This window comes from Anarhichas minor, unplaced genomic scaffold (genome assembly GCF_050575085.1).
Source record: "Anarhichas minor isolate MPS153535 unplaced genomic scaffold, ASM5057508v1 ptg000136l, whole genome shotgun sequence".
In the NCBI taxonomy this organism is placed as follows: Eukaryota; Metazoa; Chordata; class Actinopteri; order Perciformes; family Anarhichadidae; genus Anarhichas; species Anarhichas minor.
In genome coordinates this window covers 19,514,830-19,539,947 of record NW_027466582.1, presented here as the reverse complement: position 1 = coordinate 19,539,947, position 25,118 = coordinate 19,514,830, and the positions used below count along the sequence as shown (strand labels likewise).

Here is a 25,118-nt window from a genome sequence, read left to right as displayed (position 1 = left end):
ACCGTTTGTGTGCGGCTACGTTAGTCATGCCCTTCCAGGTATCTACATACCAGGGTATGTATTCCATGGCTTCCCGCGGTAGTTGATGCAAGTTGAGTAGACATGTGAATCAGCGAGGGAAAATAAGAAGAGAAATGAATAAAGAGGGGCAATCCACACCCACTTTGTACTTAAATCGATTACACTCAAACGCTTATTTTGCATTTTATTTTATGAATGTATCAATCCACACCAACTCTGAGATGCAGAAGAAACAAAATAATTTATTTTCTTTCAGTAACTATCAATTTTTGAGAAATGTAATCCCCATTGGAATGACCCAAATCTCATACGTCCTAGAGATGTCCCTACCACGTTTGTTTTGGCCCAGATCCCGATCCGAGTCCTCTGATAATGGGTAGCTTACCCAGATGGAACATCAAATATGTATTCGACACATTGAAGTAACAGTGGAGCCTGAATCAAAACTATAAAGTTGATCATTTTAAGGCTGGGGTTGTTAATCTTGAGAAAATCTCATCTGACCTAAAAACTAAGTCTAGTGTTACCAACTCTTTTACAATGACAGTAGCTAGCAGCACTCGCTCCAAAAGTCGCTAAATCTCGCAAGAAAGTCGCAACGTCGGCAACACTGACAGCCCTCCTCTTCTGGCTTTCCCTCTAAGCCACTCCCCCAAAATAATGATAAAGAACATGGATATTGTTAGTACCGACAGCTGTCATGCTAGCAGCTCGTGGAAGACTCCAGTGACTCGCATTGAGTGCACAGGCCTATTACAGTCCTGCAACAGCCACAGATACCACATGCTTTTTTTGTCAGAGCATTTGATTTATTGATTGTTGGCGGAATTTTATTAGAGTTTCAACATTTTCATTTTTTTAATTACCAACTGCACCATAAAACCTTTGGGATGAAAGTTTAGATCAGAGACTCTGACTAGAGACGAGCGTCAGTGCGCGGGGCTGATCAAAGAAAGGAATCAGTAATTCTACCTAAATACAGCTCCTGTAGTCTTGATGAAAACTAGTTCAGTGATTTTGGGTGGTATGATATCAGATGTTAGTCTGTCTGACTGATAATACACATGGCCGGCCGCTGACTCCTCTCTTGAGAAATAGAAACGAAACGAGAAGAAGAGTGGAAAATACAAATCAAATCCAGCTCGTGGGAACTTGGGCAGGACAGGGAGACGAGAGACAGTGAAGGCTTCACATACTTGGACCCAGTCGGCAGCTGAGCCGGTTACAGTAAGTGTCCGACCCTTACAAACCCTCAAACCCTCAAACCCCATCCCCGATTCCAGAGTGGGACGGAGGACCATCTGGAAGCCATAACGGGGATTATTTACAACCACAGTGAGGTAACGTCACAAAAATGCCGCTCGCAAGACAGAAAGGGGAGATGGGGGGGAGGGGGGGGGGGGGGGGGGGGTTCAGGATATGACATGAAGAGGGAGAATGGCAGAGAGGAGAGTAAGAGACCCTGTGATGGCCTTTGCTTCCATCCGACCGTGGTGGGACGGCTGGAGGGAGCGAACACCTCAGCAGCAGGCTGGGAGCTTTCCTCGACCAGAGTAAACTTTGGCTCCCCGTCACAAAAAGGGACCAAATGATAGGTCTGAATAATTGTTTTTTATTAAATGTTTTTTATGATTTAGTGTGACAACCGATGAACACAGCGGATGGAAAACATGCATTCACTGCCTCTAGGAATCTGGAATGTAATGATTAGAAAACATGTTTAGAAAAGTCACAGAGGCAGTTTTCCTGTGAGATCATATGGTCGCAGCATAATGATGCTGAGGGCCAGCTGTCTGCTGCATTACCTTCCCATTCAAAATGGCTACGTATGCAACATGACAATGCCACTGTGTCAAGCAAATCATCTCATCATTCCTGACACTATCCCAAAATGTGCTTATTGCTTACCTCACTCCATGAAGGAAAAGTATTTATTTGTTGTAGTTTTTTTTATTTGGAAAAAATACCAAAGTTAAAAACTGTTCCATCGTGTCGTACTTCTTATACTTCGTGTCGTACTTCTTATACTTCTTACAGCTTTTGGTCTCCTAGAAATAAGAGCTGCCTTATTACAAAAGTACTTCCTGTTGAATAAAGGCCAGAAAACAACGACTGAATAAAGAGCACACCAAGGTCATCAAAGGCAATATTAAAGCTGTGTGATTCTAAAAGCTAGTCCTTTAAAGGGGAGGGAGGCTCGCTGGCAGCAGCACTTCAAACACGCAGCCCTTTAAGCGATCCAAATGAAAGTAGCTTGAAAACATCCAGTAAATTAGCTGAATTACAGGTAGAAATAGAAGCAGGCCCCTTTATGTCACAGCCAGAGCTTCTCCTGACAGATGTGTGTGTGTGTGTGTGTGTGTGTGTGTGTGTGTGTGTGTGTGTGTGTGTGTGTGTGTAGACCCGACCAACCCCAAGAAAGGGCCTTTCCGTGCCTCGCTCTCTCACACCCACAGGCGGTGCCAAGGGGCAAGGACAGCGGCCCGACGCAGGTTCTGCCACATAAGATGGACGTCAGCTGACAGGGAGGGGGGGTGAGCCATTAAACCAATGATAAGCACCGGAAGCTCACGAAGGGCAAACAGGGAATCACTTACATAGCGCGTAAACATGCCTCGGAGCATTAAATTGCATTTAATGCTAGGCTGCACACCAGCATCACCAGAATTCCCAATGCTGTCTGTCTGTCTGCATTAACGCCCCCCCCCCCCCCAACCCCAAGTTCCCCTCACTGCTGTTTTCCTTTCACCGTCATCCCTACCCATCTCTCTTTCCATCCCTTCATCTCTTTTTCCTACATGTCCACGCTTCCTCCTCTCTTCTCTCATTGGGCCGCTGGCCTCAGCCCCTCCCCCTCTCTGGGTGTTTCTGCTTCGGTCTGTCTTTCTTGTCCTGTCGCACTAATAAGAGGGCAGGAGTGGTCAGATGGCTTTAAACTAAACAATCTGTGCCCCACGGCATTAAGCACACAAACAGGATGTTCCCAAAATATTAAGAAACCACAAACACCAAAAGAAGAGGGGGGAGGCGGGGCTTGACAAAACAATAGGTCAGGCATAGTGTGTGCTACAGTGCAGAGACTGCTGCAGTGAGCATACACCCGGGCCTCGCTGCATCACTTTCTGCTGTCTGCACAGGAAGTGTTCCCAGTACTTCAATGAATCCTCCAAGCCCGCACACGGACCTGTTCAACCCACATGGCAAACAAGTCCATTGACACAACAAGGCATCCCGATACCATCTGCAGATAAAGAGAGGCTATGAAAGGAGCTTGGCTGGGTTTCCCTGCTGTCTGCCACTCTGGAGGTGGCAGAGGCACCAGGTGCTGCATTGTTCCTCTGCTGGTGGTAGTAACACAAAGATGGCTGGGATAAGACAGTGGGATGGTGCCACACAATTCAAGTCACATAGATAATGCTGAATGCATTGAAGACAATTTACTGACTGAACTGCGAAAAAATGTTATCCAAAATAACTTCACTTTTGAATGTTTGTATTGGTTGTAGCAGAGGTCACTCAGATGAGGGTGGGTTGAGCAGTGGTAATAGCTGTTACATTTAAGAATAATGGGTGTGTATTGTAACGGTTCACTTATTTTAACCTTTTTCTGAATGATAATTATGAAGGTGATGCTACTGTAACAATGCTATACGATCACTCCCTATAATTATATTGGACAACTATAAAGCAAGGAATTCTGTCTGTGTGTCCGTCGTTTATTCTGAGAACTGTTGATCCGGTCTACTTCACTCTTGGCGGGTGTGTTGCTGGAGACCCAAGGACGAGCAGTGTCCAAGTTGCTGCAACTTGCACACGCGGCATGTTCAATAATAAACGTTGAACAAACGAGTGATAGCTCTTTGTGCACCAGTGGAGGCGGAGCTTTAGAGCTCTGCAGACTCCAGCATGACGTCCACAGCCAGCAGTTATAAGTCACGGCTCATTGACTGCAAATCATTTTCGCTGCTTGATGCTGGACATACTAACGTTACAACCGGACTCATCTTCACCTCCGTGGAGTCAGCAAGTGATGACTCAATGGCAAACAGGAACTGCACGAGTATCATTACTAGAGATGCTCCGATACTACTTTTTCCTCCCCGGTACAGATTCCGATACCGGTGCGTTAAAGACAAAAAGGTTTATATTCTATTTTATATTAATGGCTGTTTCTCAACAAAAACACAATTTTACTAAATTACATTTGAACACATTATGGTAACCGCTGTAATTTACCTTCCTTGAACGCATCATATTGTAATTCAATGCAACCTCCGTGTGTTCGGTGTCAGCTCCGTTATTTAGACTAGCAGGACTGTGTTGCCTGCAATGAATAATACTTTCAGCTGCCATCAGTGAAGTTGGATGTGGTGTACCAATTAAGTGCCAAAAATGGACATATCACACTTCAAAGTGGCCCTCTGTGTAAAACTTAAAGACATGGTGGATAAATAACAGGGAGGTCTGCTAATGAGGTGACACATTTAAAAATGTTATCCAAAAAGGATCCATTTAGAAGGACTTTAAGATATTAAAAGTACAAAGTGAACTATTTTTTGTACTAAAACAGTCCTGACTGCATTATCTATAATATGTGACGTTTGTCCTGACTCCATCTTCACTCCAGCAGAAACACTTGCTGCTCCATCCAACAAACATGACTTTATGGCGGCCTCTGAGTGCCTTCATTGGCCTGAGAGGAAAAACACTACAGGGCGGTTACAAGAGCCAGAGCTAGCAATACCAAGACGTCCTGTGCTGTGGGAATGTTCAGCAACCCGGACAACGTTTTCCAACAGCGAGTGCGTAAAAATGGAGCTGGCAGAGTGCTGGAACAAGAATGTAGCCGCTCGGTGGCTCCTCGTCAACTTCCAGCAGCACCGTACGGATTTAAAGAGCAGTCAAATGAAAAAGTCACCCGTCACTTAAACAAAAGTAAGACTTTACTGCCAGTGGTGTTCCGGCACCATGTCACAACATCCCGACAGATATCACAGAGCGAGGTTCCTACTGCCTTTTCTGGGCTCATCCTTTCTGATGTATTTCCACTCTGGATGGAAAATGAGGGGGGGGGGGGGGTTACTAAGCTACGGCTCGACTGGTACGGCCCAGCACTGACATTGCACCATGTAAGGGTTTGATTCCCATCGGGACCACCCATGCTATAAATGAATGAAAGCATCCAGCAGGCATTTGTTAAGACCTTTAAAGCAACAGTGAAGTGGATAACAATAATAAGGAAACTTAAATGGATCTGGCATGGATTAAAAAGGGGAATGACAGGTCGCAAGTAAAGGAGATGAGGAAAGGTAAAAGGAGGAGAGAGGGGAGAACAAAAAGGGAAGGGAGAGAACAGAAGAGAAAACAAAAAGACGACAGAGAAGAAAGAGGAGGACGGGAAGAGAAAAGGGAAGAGGGGAGGAGTAAAGAGAGGAAAGAAAAGATGGAGTGGAAGGAGGGACATTTCAGAAAACACTGAAATGTCCATGACAGTATAACTACACCGCCTACTTATACACATGCAAAGGTGTGTATTCACAGGGTGACGTGCTCATTTTCTCTCTAAAAAACTGATATTGGATTAATATATGATGCATGTCTTGTTTTGACGAAATGTGTATGATGGAGAATGAAGTACGAGTATGGGTCAATAAATAAAACGTAATTTAAAAAACTCCTGCTGGACAACCAGTCCCCATCGCTGCAAAAAACAGAAGTAAATAAAAGACAACCAGGCTACAAATTATAACCTGCAGAAGAAAGGTGTCAGTGCTGGGACTTGTAACCAAACGTATCCTGAAAATATGCATCTGGCAACAGCTGGGCGTGTTAGGACGGGCCTTCCCTCAGAGCAGGAGGGAGGCACACATGTGACCTCAAAAATAAGAATGATATTTCAAAGCGATGATACATGATAGACAGGCAGAGAGCTGATCAGGGCAGGGCCTGCTACTTCTCCATGCTGTTACCCAAGACAAACTACCCATGTTTATATCACACACACAGATTAGATAAGAAGCTGTCTTCATCTATGCTCCTCCGCCCTACACAACAACTGGTAGGAAGAGAGGCAGAGCATCTTCTAAAAGCACAAAATCAAAGAACCCGCACTACTACCGTTATCCATTCATGAATTGACATGGCAGTAAATCCATACATTTTGATTCAATTGACTGGGCGACCAATTAAAGGAGCCATCCAAGAGTTAATCAGGCAGGGGAAACTCCAGCCTTATCCATTTAAGACTTATCCATGAGCTCAGGTCCAGCGGTGTAAGCTGCAGGAGCGGGCGGACACCTAGATACCAGCTAACGCCGCTAATGACCTCAGCGATAAGCAGATTGAGTCAGCGTGGGAGGCTGCAGCGGGACGGGCCCGTGTTTTGACGAGGACGCGAGACATCGAGATGATGGCGCTAACCCACTCTCTCTGCAGGCTGATACACCACAGGCTGCACTTCCTCCGCTCCCACCGACGTGTGGACACGATGTTTAGTAGAACCAAGCCACTTTATTACTGAATGTGGGGAGGAGTACACATGTATAACAGAGCTTCACTCAAGGTGCGCCATCCAACCTGTAGAAACTGCTGGAGGAAAAAACTGTTTTCAGGTCCAAATTTAGTTTAGTCCTCACTAGTGGTGTAATCAGTGTGAAATAAAGTTCTACTGACGATCGTTATCACACGATGTTCAGTTAAATATGCGATCAGGACATCAGCATTCATGCTCTTCTAGTCAGCGATCTGATAAAGTTACACTGAACAACCAAACAACCAATCAGAGTTTAAACTGACAGGAGGACGAAGGTTCTGTTCACTTAAATTATGATGCGTTCAGGCTCTGCTCAGTGAAAATGAGTACTGGGCGAATTATAACGTTATCATGATGTGTTCACATGTAATCTGTAAAATGTAGTGTTGGTGAGAAACTTGAATAAATCCAGTTGTTTGAAGGAGATGTTTTCAAACAACATAAATAGATATTAGAGATGAATTATGACTTGTTTACACTAGCTCTAAACAGATTATAATACATCATTAAAACTACTAATGATAAGATTTGTTTTAATCCATAAAAACAAACTTTTATTTTCTTGTGTGTTTAATTAAGAAAAAATAAAAGCATAACATTCAGAATTTCTGATGGTTTACAGCAGGGGTGTCAAACTCATCTTCACTCCGGGCCACATCAGCATCATGGTTTCCCTCAAAGGGCTGGTTGTAAATGTAAGACTGTATAACTGTAACTACTCCTAACATATTGGTAAATAACTGTCTCTGCATTTGATTATTGTTTATTCAAGTGTAAAAATATTGTACATGCAGTTATATAAATGTAAAAATATATTTAAGCACATTTCTGTTATAATTTAAATCCTTTTAATTTAGGGTTAATAAACCCACATTACTCTATCAAAGATCAAACTATTAAAGAAACTAGCAAAGACAAATATCAAACAAGTTATTACAATAACTTTGTTCAATGCTTAAAATCCTTTCAAGGGTGTGTTTGCACAATCCCACGTGAAGTATTTCATGTGTTTTAAAGACACGTTTAAAGTAGTCTTCAATGTACTCACAATACATTTCCATTCCAAGTGTACAGTAACCAGCCAAAGAGCTGCTTCTGTGACTGTGTTTAAGTATCTCATAACTTCGACTTTCTATCTCATAATTTCGACTATGGGGATATTTTTATTATCAAGTCTAACTTTAAGTTATTATTAAGTTTTTTTTTTTTTTCCGAAGTTATGAGATAGAAAGTCAAAATTATGAGATAGTATGTTTGACACCCCTGGTTTACAGACTTCAAAGCAGTTGAAATGATTTTTGTGAAGGTGGCAAAAATAATAATCTGGAGCAGTGTAGACAAACTGTATAATCAAACAACAAAGATCTGTATCTGCCAATATGGATCACAAATGATCGGCAATTAGTATCGCAAAAAAACGTGACCAGGGATCTCTAAAAGTTATATTTGTTCCTTTTTCTTCTTTTGTTCTGATCCGATCTGTGATCCAATCCTTGATACGATCTGAACCGTGAGGTTCATGATCCGTTGCACCCCTAGTCCTCACACAGAAATATAGATACTATGGTGTGCACATAAAAAAGAGAAATGTCTAAAATGATAAACAATGAAGGAAGCGCCTCCATCCAGAGGCACCTTCACACAGTACAAAGTCAACGGAGAGCGTTTCTATATTTAATAACCCTTTTACAGTTTCAAAACAAGTTGGCCAGAGAAATTATGGAGCCAACTATAATAAATTATGGATCTTTCCAAAAATGACTGTGAAAGCTTGACAGGCGTAGCAATAGTAACTAAGGGGGTGGGACTTATCTGCTGTAATCTGCAAACATTCACACTTGCTTGTGCACCAATATTAAATCCTTTATTGATGTATTGCTGCACTTCTTTTTGTGCAGTGGGTGATACAATCCCATAGAGCATGTGGTAGGTAATCATTACCTAGTACAGAACACTATCAGCATTATCAGCACATGACTCACGTTCACAGTTTGTTAGTGACAGATCATTGGTAAGGAGATGAGTGTGTGTGCACATCTCTCTGCTTGTGTGTCCAACTGCTTTGTTGCACACGAAATATCTTAAATTTGCTGTTCAAAGAAATAAAGCTTTTCTAAACCGAATCCCAACAACCCCTCTCCCTGTTCACTACTACACAATCTGAGCAATCGATGAACAGGAAGGGAGCGAAATAAATGAAGTTACTGTGGCACGGATTATTCTTAGTCAAAACACCTGAGGGGGGAAAAATGGATTTCGGGGGTGATGAAGTTTACTCATCAGCAATGTGTCAAATTGTTGTGTCTGTATCGTGACCTTCAGCACAGGAAGGAAGCCGTGTGAGGCCGCTCTAGATGTGCATAACAGTGATGACAATTGAGCGACCACAGGATTTCCCCACCAGAGACATCTCAGTAGAGAGGAAAGTGACAGCAGAGTGGGGTGTGGGCTGGTCCAACCACATTCAAGTCTCTCAAATGGGCAGAGGTACTTTCATAACACCCACAAACAGGTATTAAGCTCTCTCTCAGTTGTGCACATAACCAGTCACAAACTCACTCTCTTCCCCTTCAAAACCAACACCACAAAACCACTAAATCAGAACGTAACAACGCTAAGGAGGAAACACACTCACGAGTGAGTGTGTGAACAGATTGCCGGGCGCTGCACAGGGGCTTCATTTGATCACCCAGCATCCAGCGAGACAACACAGGGACCTCAGCTGAAGGACCGGGGGGGGGGGGGGGGGGGGGACAGTCAGATCGGTTGCACGTGAGAGCGACCAGCGTCATATGGACGCCATTCAGGTGGAAGACGGATGAACGGCTCTGTCAAGCCCATCGAACATTACTTGAGTCATGCGTCTCCACTGTGCAGACGGGGAGGTCGGAACAGTGGGTACAAGAGACATGCGCGCTGCAGCAGCGTAGACATAGATGGGCCTTAAAATAGATCGGGTCACCGTCAAATTTGCCACCGCACCACGAGCCAAGGTCAATGCTCCATCGGTGTCAGCTGCTGTGAGCAGCACTGAGGCAGAGGAACAAGGGCAGACTACAGCAGATACATGAACTGACTGCACATATGTTCTTCAGCAGATCCGAGCCAACAGTGAGGGCTCCTCAAATCTATTTCAACTATTTCTCCCCATGAGGTTTCACTGATAGAGGTTGGGGGGGATAAGAGTATGAAAGTCTCTCTGTTAACGTTAAAGGCAGAATTAACCCTTGGCTAAGCCCCCCCCCCCCATTTTGCTCTTGGCATGCGTCCATTGCTGTATCACAACTCTCAAAACAACATGGGAACCCAAAAATTCTGGATACTTGTATCCGATCTAAATGCTGCATCGGTGCATCACTATTGATGGGACGAATTTGGTGCTCGCCCACATATTCTGTCTGCTTGTGTAACCTGTAGGCTGCTGCAGCACTGTTCTGACAGCTAGTGTGCAGTCCTTACTTAGCCTCAACCAATTCAAAAGGGCAAATGCCTGTCCTTTTCATTTGGCATGAAGGTCCCTCTACAAGTATGACAGCATCGGATAGAGGATCAAAGCCTCTGCGTGTGTGTGTGTGTGTGTGTGTGTGTGTGCACAGCAGTAGAGCTTTATTAAGGATGCAGCTCAGCTCTGTCAGGACTGACCGCGCTGTCTGATCGACTCAGTCTCTTCACGTGGGTCTCTTTTTGCACACGCAAACGCAAAACATAGCATGCAAAAATAACCCCAAAAAAAGAGGACAAGTACGTACACCCTCGCACACGATAGGCGCACCCACTCGCACACTTCTCTGTCACTAGGCAAAGCTGGGATACAGCAGGAACAAGGGAGGAGCTGCTAGAGGCAGGGAGGGGAGGGGGGAGGACAGGGGGGGGAGAACAAACCGAGGAACTGAAGGAGGGAAAGAGACAGAAAAGAGGAGAGGAAGAGAGAGGGACGACATTGAGACAAGGATGGCTAAGAAACCAACAAGGTGTGTGCAGTGTTATCAGTGCACACGAGCAATGAAGACTGAGTGGAGGAGATAGGGAATGGAAGAAAACAGTGACAGCAAGAGACATACCAGGAGCTAGCTGACAGACAGAATGGGGCGGGTGGCTCTAGTGGACAGACAAAGAGGCAGACCTGGCCTCATCTAAACAGCTGCTCTCTCTCTCTCCCCAACATTGCACCTCTGCTCCAAATTCCACAGGCTATGAAGGGCTGGGGCCTGAGACACACACACAGGTTGGAGTTGCTTTTTCAGACTTCTGCGTCTCAGTCATAAGATATTTTAACAATTAAAATATGCACCTGTTTTGTAACAAATATATAGACGTTAGTTGGACCACTAGAGTGGATGCATTCAAGGTGATGCAGAGGTATGATAATGATCTTAGTGAAAGAAAGCCAAGGCACAACAACAGATGGAAGCAGAGCTGTTGCAGGGAGGTAAGCATCATCCCTATCAACAGAACACCAGTACTGACCTAGGAGGACGGGCTGGTTGGTATGAGCCATGCTAAAGCTAACGGGAACATGCAGACACAACAACAGAAGTGAGATAGTAAGCAGGAGCAGATTCCCCATGGCAACAACATTAACCGTACATCCAAACAACTGAAATAATTACATGAATTGGCATAATGTCCGTGCTAAAATGCCCAGCAAGCACACGTCTAAAGCAGACACAAAGCGGGGGGGGAATTGGATTCCCTGGTGACTCCTGGTACTACCACAGCTGGGGTGTCGTGCCAACCTGCCTCTCTGAGAAACATCCTGTGATAGAAACAAGCGAGGAGAGGAGACAAGGAACCAGAAGAGAGAAACTTTGTGTCATCATGAAAACAAAGATCCCTGTAGAGAGGTGGACTATACTGCATCCTGTGGACCTTTTCTTCTTCTTTTTTTGTATACGACGTGACTCGTGGTCCTCATTTGAAACCTGTAACTCCGGGCTGATTATGTCTGAAATTCTCTAAAAAGGAGAAAGCTACAAACTTTTCAGCGCCACCTTTCAAGCCTATAAACAAGTGTTTAATAATAAGTGTTTAAAGAGACAGTGTTGATGTTTCCAAGTATGCTTGTATGAGGTACTTCGCCATACTGTATCACTACAGGAGAGTTTGGAGCAGACAGGAATACCAGCACAGGAGCAAACCAGTGTACTGCTGTGGACCTATTTCAGACACCAACAAGAAAGGCTCACCAAGAATATCCAGTCAGAGCATGGATGATCTGGTCAGAAAGAGCTGTGTGACTGGAAGGTAACGCAGTACAAATATTGTAAATACAGCGCACACTTAAACTGACATTGGTTTTTTTAAGGTGCTTTGCTCACGGGCTGGTTTCTCCATCTACACAGAGTACAGAGAAGTACTTTAGACAAGCAAAGTGTAAACATCACAACCATCCCTCTCATACTGCTGGCGACCTTGTAAGCATACAGTTGCCTATTTAAACAACCAGCAGGTAAGAAGCAACACACAATTGGAGACCGGTTTCTGGCAAACAAAGTCCAATGTTCCCTCTCCTTTAAGCTCCGGTTTGATCTCCACCAACTCCTGACTCTCTTTAGCTGCTAACGGCTAATGTTCACCGGCTAGCTGCTTAGTGTGTGTGTGTGTGCTGTTTGGTGCTGGCCAGTGGGTTTCTAAAACTCTTTTAAAGTGAGAACAGCTGCCTGCTGCAGCTGGAAACGCTGCAACGAGAGCGATGAGCATGAATCATAACAATAAACCAAAATAATTAGTGAATAGATGAGTTGAGCTGCAGAGTCCGGTGATGATTATCTGTGGGTTCCTGGTTAAGAGCGAGATAGACATTTAGATCCATTCTTATTGAAAATTACAATCTATGTAATACAATGAGAGTATTCCTTTAATGTGATGCTGGAACTATTATGGATTCTATACAGTTTTTATGAATGAAGAAATGAGAAATGTGTTTTTTGAATTTTTCTGCCGTTTATTGACTTGGCTTTTACTTCCATCTTGCTCAGTGAGACCACATACACCCCCAATTCAGAGAGTATGGGAAGAGACTAAACTATGCAGGCAAGCGCCTCCGCCAGTTGGCTGCGGGGCCGTTTTGGCTTAACGGTGGAGGGGCGAGCAGCTTTCCCAAATTCACCCTTTCACAACATAAAAAAAATCTTGTGAGAAAACAATGTTGCTCTGTCTGTGGTGTCCGTGTGTGTGTGTGTGTGTGTGTGTGTGAGAGAGATCGGTGCAGACTGAGCTGGCATACGAGGAGGAAGACTTGCTAATTGCTCCTCTGAGCTGAAGAGTCATGGCAGGAAGAGCAGACCGACAGATTTCCTTCAGTGTGTGGAGAGCGACACACTTGCCAAATGATGAAAAGTGGTAGAAGTAGCGCTGAAGCCTCTTGGAATTTACCAGAAATGAAACTCAACAACAATTGGGGTAAAAGCAGTTAAATTAACATCAATACAGATGACGGTTTACAAAATCTGATGCCGATTCCTAATGAGACAGAATTGATGACGCAACTTGTGCTAATGCATGCTTTTTTGAGCTTCAAGCTAACATAGGTCCACCTAGCGAGGGACTCGTTTTGAAAGAAAGCTGCAGTAGAGAAAAAAAGAAGCATAACATTATAATGAGCCGACGCAGCCAACCGAGCAGGTTCATTTTCATTTGGTCCGTAAACACTGGACAGACAGCTGAGCAGAGGTCAGATGAACCCCAGCTAACGGGCACTGCAGGGTGGAGAGAGGAGATGGGAGGATGAGAGGAAGTGAAGGTGAAGTAAAGAGGAAAGGGGGAGGAGGAGCAGAGGCCGTTTGCAGTCAGATCCCGAGGGTCCTGAGAGGCGGGCTAATGACTAGCGTGTCCTCTGGGAAATGAAGACAGGAAGCCCACCCTTCCCCTGCCACTTTGTGATGACACATCACAATTAGCAGCAGGCATTTCTCTGCCTACAAAAGCTCCCGGACAGATGGACTCAAGTGGTTTTAAAGGCCACGTAAAACACCCAGATGCTGAAAATGAGTACCACAGTATCACGTGTGGTACTCCGGTACAGCTCCAGGTAGACCTGAGCATGGACCGCATCCCATCACATACCTACACCTCCCCAGTGGTGCCGCGACAACTTAAAATGATACCAACCTAAGGGTGCACTGATCCCACTTTTTCAGTCCTTGATACCAATTTTTTTTATTATTATTTATTTAACAAAATGTTAAAAATGTAACAAAATGCTAAAAACGTAACTTATAAATGCATGGATATTAATTTACTGAGTTGTTTATTATTAAAATACTGTATCGTACACCAGCAACTTCGTAAAACAAATCTTTATACTAAACTAATTAGAGGTTTTTTTCAGTGTTTGTAATGCAGCAATAAAACTCAAAACTTAAAACAGAAATATAAAGTAGAGTGTATGATGTATATAAACAGAATTCAACTGAATAGGTCGTCCCCATTGCCACAGATACCAGATATTAAAGTCAGTATTGGTCCCATATCAGAGCCGACTAATCTCAGCCATACTTGGACTCACTGCAGTAAGTTATGGATACACCATAAGGAGGAAAGTTATCAATAACCTCAAATGAAATGACGGCTCAAAGCTACAATAACTCATGGTTAGCCAGCAGCCCCAGTATATTATAATGTGACTTTATTTAATGCCATTTATTTTCCTAGAATAGAAGTTGCCTTTTGCATTGTGGGAAAAAGGATGCCACTGATTCTACACATGGAGGTGGGTGTATTCTTCATGTGGAGTACTACCCAGCCTCTGTCCTCTGTAGCTGCATGGGGAGCTTTACAAAGTCTGAGAAGAAATAAATAACCTTGGTTGTCATCAGTGTTAACAGAAAGCATGCACTATAATCTGAGACATGGACTTTGAAAGAAGAGTGACTGTTCACCAGGCAGGAGGATGCTACTGATTTCATTAGAATTCAAAAAGCTACCCATGTTTCTGTATCCTTATATGATCTTCTGTTGATATTCGTCTGCTTCTTTTGGCCGGCTTGTTCGGAATACTGCTGGGTTCATTTAGAGGAAGTGAAATGTCGAGACAAAAAACTAAACGAGCATTAAAAAGTGTCAGTGGCTGCTGGACTGCTCTCTTTGGGACACTAAACTGTGGTGAGAAGCAGCGGACACCAGGAGAGGATCTACATGGGCCCCTCTGCTATGTATGATTGTTTGCAAGTCCACTCTGGACAATGGAAAAGGCTGTGTGTGTGTGCGTCTGTGTGTGTGAGACTCAGGGAGCATCCGAGTGTTCAAGAGAGCAGACTGTCTGCATGTGAGAGGGGAAACCACCAGCGAGGAAATAAACAAGCTGGTGACCTTGCACCTTCCCAACAACGCCAAACTGTTGGGCCAACGAGCGAGCACAGAGCACACAATGACACAATGCCATACAGCTGTCCCGCTTCCTGGTATGACATCATGTTCCCGTAGGGGTCCGCACCAGCTAACTGAGTCCTTGTGGTTCCTTCCTGTTCTCTGGGCCCCGCCGTAACGACCGGACGGCCAGACGGGAAACGGCAGAACAACTTGAGGGGCAAAAAGGATGTCCTGATAGAATCCGGCCCAAACCGGATTTTCAAGTCCCACACCAATATTGACATTCGGGATATTAGTGATAGTGATTCATCTTCGATGCCAACATGCATTTCCCTGGCATCGATCGCATTTGAGTTGTGATTTATAAACTATGACTGTCAAATACCGGATTACTTTCTATCTGAACAACTAGTTTATCAGCACATATTTCAGTTACTTCATGTCTTCATGGATTTATTATCATCTAAAGTCCTAACCGTGACCCCAACTCAATAAAACACTGCTTCACAATCATAGAAATAGAATAGGACTAGAAGGGACATTGAACGGTTTTCAGTGGTCATTTGACTAATATAAAAGAAAATGGTGATTGTTGTTAGTTGTCATGGTGACAACACACGTCAGCGGGGCCGTAAAGTGTTATCGCCGCTCACCAGAAGGAGCGGACGCAGTTCCGGGGACGGATAGCTGGCTAGTAAGCTAGGTAACGTTAGCTTGAACTTCCCCGGAGCGACAGGGAACGAGGCTGAGGGACCCAGCTGCCACTGGTCAAGTGCCTTTGCAAGCTAGCTAGGTAAGTTTGCCAAAAATAAAAGCACTGGAGGACACTTCCTGCTTGGCTGACCTCTCCCTAAACATGGCAGTGGTCTTATCAAACTCAGCAAGATCCCTGTATTTCTGCAGCTGCAATCGGTGCTAGCCTTTTATACAGCCTGGTTTGTTCTTGGTGGGGTGTAATGGCATCCAAACAGAATTTAAAACCATGACATTCTTATAGGCGTAGTGGCAGCTCTTCTGGTCTGTGCAATGATGGGAATAACAGGGAGGAACTCCGGTCTGTGAACTATGAGATAGTCTGGTTAAGCAGAGCCACAATAATAAGTGTGTGTGTGTGCGTCTCCTCTGTGAGTGGTGTGTGAGGCATGCTGCCAATGAAAGCCTTGCAGGGTGGAGCACACATCAGCTGCAGCTGAACAGCTGGCCACTGCAGGCTAACATGGAGTCTAGATTGAGAAAAGGCTCGGCGTCCTCCCCCATGTTTGCCAACTGTGGGCTGGCATGGCCGCGCGCTTTCATTCAGCTGCCCGGCAATCTGGTTCCCAAAACAGGGACGGAGATCGGGACAAAAAAAAAAAAAAAAAAAGCAGGGAATGATGGGAGAAAGTATGAGATATCTAAGACAAATGAATGCAAGTCCACAGAAACCCTTTCCTATTTAGAAAACTGTAGGCATCCATGAAGAGCACAAAACACCTACACCAAGAAATACAGATTTTCTTTGCAGTAATTAACTTCATTCAATTAAAAACAACCGATGACATTACAAACAAGGAAGGTGTTGACATAAGTTGGCTGGCTGGGGTTGAATGTGACAAGTGCAGGTGTGAGCTGGTGCAGGTGGTGGACACAGTAAGCTGCTGCGGTATATACAGTATGTGAGGAGTCAGGATACAGCGTACTTTCCCCTCTTCATTTCTCCTGTGGCTGCAGGTCATGCCGGGGTCTCTATTTCAGCTGAAATGAGGTCACCAAACAAGAAAGAAAAGCCCAATACAAATGTTTGTCTTCTTCTCTGGCTCATGTACATTCTCAGGGAGAACCGGCTGTTTCAATAAAAAGGTGCACAGGTACGCTTTCTTTTCTTTACTGTAGCTGCAGAGTGGCTGACAAACGCAAATCACTCACAAGTTGAAGAGGTCTTAGATTTCACGAGGCCCATCTTGAACCATTTTTCTGTGTGTAAGATTAAACTGTGTTTTGAGTATGTGTTAACGCTATCCGTCTGATCCAATCTGTTCATTGTAGGCCTCAATCAGTCATGTGCACTTTGGCTCTGGGGGGGGGGGCATTATATCACTTCTTCAGCTAACATTTAGCTGATAATCTACAAAACACTAGAAAAAGCGTTGCACGTGTTTTTTGACAGACAAATCAAGAGCATATTTCCGTTGATGGCTTCACCACAGAGGACGTGATTTATCTCAATGCAAAAAACAAAGTAATTTCACCAGGACCTGTCACAATAACTACTTTTGTTGGAGGATATATTGCAATAACTGATATCATTGTAAGATAATTTTGTCCTACTGATATAATGATTAGATAATCAGGGCTCACCACTATCTTTAAAGTGGTTGCAGGCTGTTGCAGCTGGAGATATGGTTAGTAATCATATATTGTCAGTGATTAAGATACTATGCAGTTATACATCAGCTCAATAATAAAAATGTGACAAAAGGATAAAAGCTTCATTAAAGTAACTGAACGGAGTTCCTGTTTTATCCAATACTTAATACAGAATTTTAATTTGAAGTGTTATCAGTTAACAGATAGTTACACACAGGCAGCGTCATCTGGTTCAGGCTCTGACCGCAACAGCGAGATCTAAATATCACGAATGCAACGAATGTTTCAAAATAGATTAGTTTAGCTCTTTGCTGTTGATTACATGTTGATAAGTGGATGCATCACATAAAGCAACAGCAGATATGAACGTGCCATCTATGTTCTCATCTAACTCTCGGCAAGAAAGTGCATTAGCAAATGTACCTAAATGTCTGTTCAGTTAACTTAGAACACATCATCCTCTTTGAGTTCATCCATCTTGATGACACCCTCTACATTTGATTTGGACAAACAGTTGAAAGTCAAAGACAGCCAACACTAATGGTGACACTTCTAAAACACTAGATCACCGACACCACAGCGGAGACATCAGAGGATCTCGCTATGTCTCGCTGGGTACCTCCACCAGGAGCCACAACACGTGTCTGATAGCCATCTTTAATTTTGTTACAGAGAGCAATATGTGCAGTCATGGTAAAGGGAGGCGAGTGAAGCATCATGGTCCATCTGTTTGGGCAGGGTTTCCCTCAGTTGTGAGTAGTGGAGGTCCGCTGCATTTCCTGTTTTGATGGCTGTGTCTGCTAATGTTAGGAGTGGGTACAGTTTTATAAAGTAAAACTAAGAGCACAGCATAGCAAAGACCATTTATTTAACTGTTTGTCGCCTTGTCTCTCGTGTTTGTAGTGATAACTCCTCTATAGAAGTACAGGACTCTTTTGGAAGAAGACAACAAGGCCTTTCCATCAGCGCCACCTGATTAGGACAATCAAATCATTTTTGTTGAGTACTTTCAGCTTCATTGCCCTCTTGGGAACAAACTCTGCAACTCAATTAAATTAATTGATACTAACTGAGGAAGCTGGAGGAGTCTCATTCAAATCCCTCTGAAGTGAACCACCATAACAAGCAACGACATGGGACCTCGACAGGACTGCGACAGCTCGGGCACATCTGCACGCTGTGTGCCGCGTCTGGCCGAGTGTCTAGTGTCGACACGGGGAAATGTCAGGGTGAAGTCACCACTTGGCACCCCCAAAGCCCACAGCACCTTTCCTTAAAGGCCAGGGCATGCCGGCACTGCTGCAAGGCCAGCTCGATGCAGCAGGTCGGTTGGGGGGGGGGGGGGGGGGGGGGGATGCTCTAAAGGAAGCAACACATGATGTGTAATGACTAAACACAGTTTGATAAAATGGCTTTTAGGCAGGCAGGAAAGTACCTCTTCAGATACACAATAATAACAACAACAAAATCACAAAATTCCAGCCACTTCCAGTGTTTACTAGCCAACGGAGCTCCATCTTTAGCACAGAATAGGTTGTCCAGATGGTGGCTGGTGGGGTAAACCAACTAAGCAGCCGCAGCCAAACTTAACCACCATTTGACTGATTTAACTGCCATCCTGTTTGTCTGCCTCTCTACAGTGGGCCAAACTGCTGCCTGTTTAACATTGTCATTTCAGAAATAGATAAATAAACAATACAAGATGCCAGCAAATGTGCCAAACGGCCCTTCTTTCCAGATACTTGTGTTGCCGGCTGAATCATAAATGTGTCTCGTTTCAGGGGCGATGATTTGCTCCTGCACGGCCTCAGACCGCTGCAGCACGACTTTCAGGGCTTTAAGAGACATGCAGGCCAGCCAGGCGTGCTCCGGCAGCTAGCTGGGCCTCTGCGCCAGATAATAAATAAATAAATAAATAAATAGGGGGAGGGGGGGGGGGGGGGTCCTCCTGCGTGTTGTTTTCTCTGACTCTGCTTTAACCAGGGGAGTGGGGAAAGTTTTAAAAAACTATTCAAAACATTCTGGGTATGTGATCTCTATGCTGCTGCGCTGGAAACAAAACACGGATCTTTACCTGATTATGACAAAGTATGTCTGACAGACAGCTATGTTAGTTATCAACAAACCTTCACATACACACTCCCATAAAAAAAGGAAACCAATATGGCATGTGAAGTGGCTGTGAAAACAAAAAGTGAACCAAAGAGGGTTAGGTGCACTGACAGAGAGGCTGATTAATGTGTTTCTTGCCACTTCAACATGCTGTCTTGTGTGTTTCATTTGCAAAAACACAAGAATAAAGTGGCCTTGTTTTTAGTTTGAGGGAGGAGAGAGCAGGCCAGCTGAGCCTCACTACTACTATAAAAGGAATGTGATGGGGAAGGGAGGGCCACTGCACCACCAACACGATCAGCCTATCATCTGACCAGAACAACAAAAATAATAAAGACAGGGAGGCTGATCACCGGTCAAACAAGACGAAATAAAAGAAATAGACTTGCTCACCCCATTCCAAAAACTCCAGGATATTCTTCTCTCTTCTGATTGGGGAGTTGTTGCACTCGTCGTAGAGGCAGACCAGGATGTCCAGGAGCGTCTCCACACTCAGACACTGGCCGTTAGACTGGGCTGGCCCGTCCAGGATCAGCTTCTCCAGCTTCTTCAAACGCACCTCTCCCGACATGATTATTCCGGCTTGCTGGTTTTTGAAGTGATGGTGATGGAGGGGAAATGAGCGAGCACCTCCTCGGCCTGTTAGTTAGCACACAGGGCCTGTAGAGAAGTTCTGTCACCTTGAATGTCTCGACAATTATAAAACTTTAAGTTGAGGACGAGCCGGGGGATAAATCCGCGTCAAAATCGCCCAATTCATGATCACCCTCGAGAAGACCCAGTAACTAAGACGCTTAGCACTTCCCCATTTAGTAATGCGTATCCCCACAGGGCATTTAGGAAAAGAAGTAGTTTATTACAATCACAGACCCTGGCTGCCCCGGGCCGGCTGATTTCGATGAAATCCCAACGTAGGCTGGCAGTTTTCTGGTCTTCTGTGTGAGAAATGGAGAATAAATGGAGTCGAGGCGGTTCAACAGATCCCCCTGAGTTGTTGTGGCAGATATTTGGGATTCTCCATTCTTGCAGCAACCCCCAAAAAAATGCAGGGCAGATCTGCAATGCTACAAAGCCCCAGCGCCCCTCCTCTGCTCCAGGAATGGAAGGGCGACACAGGCTTAGTTAGCAGGCTGCTAGGTTAGCCCTGTAGCTAGCCAGCGAGCTAACGTTAACGTTACTTTTCCCCGTTCCTAAATGCCATCGTTGCCCCTTTTCCCCGTGAGTTGACAAACAATACGCACAGTGTTAACGCCGTTTCACTGAATGTGTCCCCTTTCGACAGTATTGGTTATTTCCCATCCAACTGGAAAATATTCCCTTGTTTTCACAACTCAGTGCTGGCAGATATGTTCTTTAAATCCCATTCTTCGTCCAGAAAACCAAATGTCTCTTTAGTTCCTTCACAGTTCAAACACAACGATTAGCTCAAGAGTTCCGACAGCCCAACAATAAGTTAGCCGTCAAAAATCCAGGTCCCTTTTTTGAAGGTTACAGAGGAGCTCGTTTCACGTCAAGAGCAAAACTGTAGTCTAGTCTTGCTTATTCCGAATACGGGACTCAGCCTAAATTACCCCCGTCCTCTCCTTTCCTTTCCTTTCCTTTGCTTTGCTTTGCCTTGCCTGCCTCCCCCGCCGGTCGGTCGCTTCGCTTCTTGTCGTCTTTGCACAGTCAAGCTACCAGCAGCCTGCTGCCAGAGACTTTCGACGGGGAAAGACAGCCGAGTAGACAGCTCTGTCCGCTACGTCGCACTGGATTGTGGGAAGTAGAGCTCGGTTGTAAAATATGAATGAGTTACAAATGGACGCTTAGCTCGCGACACTACATGTACACATTGAAAACAAAACGTAAGAACCTTCTCAAAATACTTAACCTCTTCCTTACTCAATATATAATGTCTTAGCTGCAACGCCATACGTTTCGAGACCGCCGTGTTTTATATACCGTACATTTTCAACTTTCACGCATGCGTAAAGCGCTGAATCTTCAAGCGGCCATCTTTGACGCGCCATTCCTTGAACGCCTCCTTTTCCTTTAGAGCTGGCAGCATATCTTCCCACCATTATAGCATCTCTGGTTGCTGCTGCAGGCAAAATCCCAGATCATCATCATGGCGCCCGTCACAGCATCTGCTGTGCGGGAGGGGTGATCGGGGGGGGGGGGGCGCTGTCAATGTTGTGAATGGAAACTGCGGGCTGTCTGTCAGTCTGCTGGTGACGTGGTGCGGAGAGGACACATTTTCTGCAGAACTGGGACAACAGTGAGTGCTGTCCCTTTAATTAAACCTATGCAATGGTGTAGTCTGCATCATTAATGCAACCTGTGCTGAGACCTGATAGCTGTTGCAGTGGGACACATTCAAACAACCTTCAGACAGTAGTCACACTTTGTGTGTGTGTGTGTGTGTGTGTGTGTGTGTGTGTGTGTGTGTGTGTGTGTGTTTATATATCAGTATAGCTTTGCATCTACGTGCACTTTTCAGGCCAACATGGCATCAGAAATGGTAACTTTGATAATTATGTGTGGTCTCCACAGGCAGTGACGGTGGCTTGTGTTCCCAATTTCATTTCATTTGAAAATGAGGAAATTATTATTGCATCTCTCATACTTCTGACTGCCCCTCCCATCTCTCAAGGTGTGTCTCGTTAGTCCAGCTGATCCTCTGCCCCTTGAACTGTTCTCACTGCGAGAGAAGCTTAAAAACTCTCTTTATATAAACAAGCTTGTGTAGCTTTGAGTTGTGTTTTCTGATGACCCTGTGTTCCTGTAGGCTGTAGACTGGCATAGAAGCATAGTGTCACACACCAGCAAACATGCCAACATAACATAAAACACTTCTGAATTTCAGAAACGGTTTAAATGGATTCTTGCTGCAGGCCTCTGTAGTGCCAGGCAGAATGAAGAAATTAGATTTTTCATCATTATTACATTTATCTTTAAGTTTCCTTTTGAGTAACCTACAACTACAACAACAATACATTTAAAATACATTCAAATGAATTTGAAATATAATGAATTAATGGTTTGGAGACAACACTGCACACTTTAAACATATATGGGGACTTTACTGAGATAATAGCCTATTCTGACTGAAAGCAGGGAGCCAGATAATAATAATAATAATAAAACAATTTGCAACATCTCCAGTCATATTATACATATAGATGTTATTTATTTATTATGTCTTTAAAATGTATTATAAATAAGGTGAATAAATGAATGAATAACAATAAAAAAAAAGGAGATAAAAACAATCAAAATAGAATGTTTAAAAAGTAGACGATAACATAGATCATTACAGTACATGCAGTTATAGTGGAGTTCAGGTGCATAATTCAAAAGTGCAGTAGAGAAATTATGTGAACGGGTGACGTATTGAGTGTAGTTTCCGGTTTGAGAAGAACCTTTTTTAAATCGTTCCTTCACTGTCCCAAATTACACAACGCAAACAGAGTGTTTAGGGTGGATGTTCCCTTTAAAGCTGCGTATAGCGTCACTAGAGCGCCCTCTGCTGTTGAAACAGCCTCCATGCAGCTGTTAAACGAGGGGGGGGGGGGGCATTTACTCTCTGGTATTTACTATACATGTTTTATTGTGTGCGTTTTAGGGTCGTTTTTTCCTTTTGCGCGTAGCTATTGATCAATTTCTAATATTAACAGACTATATTTTCGTTTATTTTGTGGATTTATGCAGAACTTATACAGACATATCATCCACCAGAACCTAAATATCTAGATGTCATTTTTTTAAACTTATTTTATTGGTTGGATCCGGTTCATTATCAGTATCCTGCACACTAAAAGTCTCGCCTATGTCGATTAATTAAAAGTTAATGCTAAATATTAATTGTTAGTCCTATCTAATCACGTCTGATTCTATTTGGCTACGTCTGCGCTAAACCCTCCGTCTCTGCGCTGATTGTCCGCCATCAGCTGTGTGAAATGCAATTAGATGCCCTGTACTCTGTCTAGCTGTGGAGGCCATTGAGCAATACTTGTATTGTCCCTGCACAGGTCTAGCGCTTTCCCCTCTGACAGACTGCTCGATGATTATTGGCTGCCGGCTCGATGGATGGATCCAGACTCGGAGTGCGTCTTTATGACGTCTGCAGCTGCGGGGGAAATAAGAGGGGGTCTGTGCGAGCCATTAAGGTGCAAACTAGAGCGCTGGTTCATGTCCCCAAATATTTGATATTGAGATAAAGGAGGCAATAGCAGATCAGGAAGTCGGTGACAAAGCAGCCACGTGAATAATGAGGAATTTGCGCTGACCACCAACACAAGTTCAATATTGACTCTTTGGCGCAGCCCCGCCTTGTTGCCAGGGAGACGCCGCACGAGATGCTGATGTCTAATGTACAAACAACCAAACTGAAGCCAGCTCTCGGGGGCTCCCGGTAATATTTGTCTCAAGTAGAGTTTAATCTGGGCCCTCTCCAAACAGCAGCCCTGCCGAGCAAAGGGGATGCCATGTTTCACAAATGGAAGGGAATGACCTATAAATTGGACCGCTTTTGAATGCAAATGCCTGGATGTTAATTAACACCTGAGTTGTTGATTGTGGGAAGCTTGTTGGCCTTTGATTGAAAAGAAATGGCACCTGGGAGCATCAGATGGAGCTTTGAACTGGGCAACTTGTCTTTGATTGGCATGGGAAGGAAGAAAGACTGAGAAATATCACACACAGGGCATCTTAATTTCCCGAATTAGGGGTTGTAATGTGAGGGAGAGAGGATAACGCAGGGCTCCTATAACAGGAACTTCGACTTGGCCCTTGGCTGGACTGGACAATGAGTGTGCTCTGAATTTACATGTCTGCACCGATGATTCTGACTTCAGGCGATCCGGTGGAGCAGTTTGGACCTCAGCTGAGGGCTTGGACTCTGTGTTGTGATGATGTTCATATTCAGGGGTCTACTTCTTTATAACCAAATTAGATCATTTAAAAAAAATAACAATGAGAGGAAACATTTTTCATTCATCAGTATTTGGAAAAACCCAGATCCTGCCTATAAAAAAGCTAGTGAAAAGCTTCCATCATGGATGAGACCAAGGATTATACAACATGCACGATTGCAAATAGCTGTTGCAAATTTCATTTGTCCATTCAGTCACACAAAAAGAGAAAAACGTTTGGTGTGCTTGGTTAATTAAAACACAAATGCAACAGCACCAAGATCATAACTCTGCAATGAAGTCATTAGTCTGAACTCTTTGCACACACACATTTGGATATTTGTTTCATACTGTGAAGCATCGCTGCATCCTGTGATTGTAGCACACACGGGGGTTGCGTTGTGCGGTACCAGGCCTACAGCAGATCATAATTTGTCTCGCTTGTAAGCTGCAGGCAGTATAGCTGGAGCGAGCGGAGGTCTGGCAGTCATCTGTCATTTGCTCTTCCTGTGTGCCCCTTCAGTCTGTCTGACATCTCTAAGCAAACACGGCCCAATACACAACCACAGGCCGGGCTTTCTGGGCAGCCAGCGAGAGCACCCCTCTTCTAATGTTTGTGTGACAAAAAAGGCAAAGGCAAATCCTCGCAATGGAATCAGATAATCACCAACCTGTGAAGAGCCTGCCCCAATCCACATCCACCGCCGGCCCCCCTGGATTAACTGTCTGTTTGGCTAATAATTTTAATCTGCCCGAGAGGGCCAAGAATGGGTGACAGGGCTCGGAATAAACATCTAATCCGCTGGTCCCCCCTCCTCCCTTTTTAGAGCTCTGCACCACTTCCTCCTCGACCCCCTTGTTATACACATGTGCCAAAAAATGAACCGACTGGAATCGCTTGCTGC

At 44.4% G+C, this 25,118-nt stretch overlaps 1 protein-coding gene across 1 annotated transcript in view; it reads right to left on the bottom strand.

Moving 5' to 3' along the window:
• The window catches only part of cdc42bpab (CDC42 binding protein kinase alpha (DMPK-like) b), a 71,808-nt gene extending 50,753 nt beyond the window's left edge, over positions 1 to 21,055 (bottom strand). Inside the window, 1 exon segment of the mRNA XM_076083552.1 lies at positions 19,715 to 21,055. Within this exon segment, the coding sequence (XP_075939667.1) occupies positions 19,715 to 19,892 (178 nt within the window). The 5' untranslated portion in view covers positions 19,893 to 21,055.
• Positions 21,056 to 25,118: the final 4,063 nt, after the last annotated feature.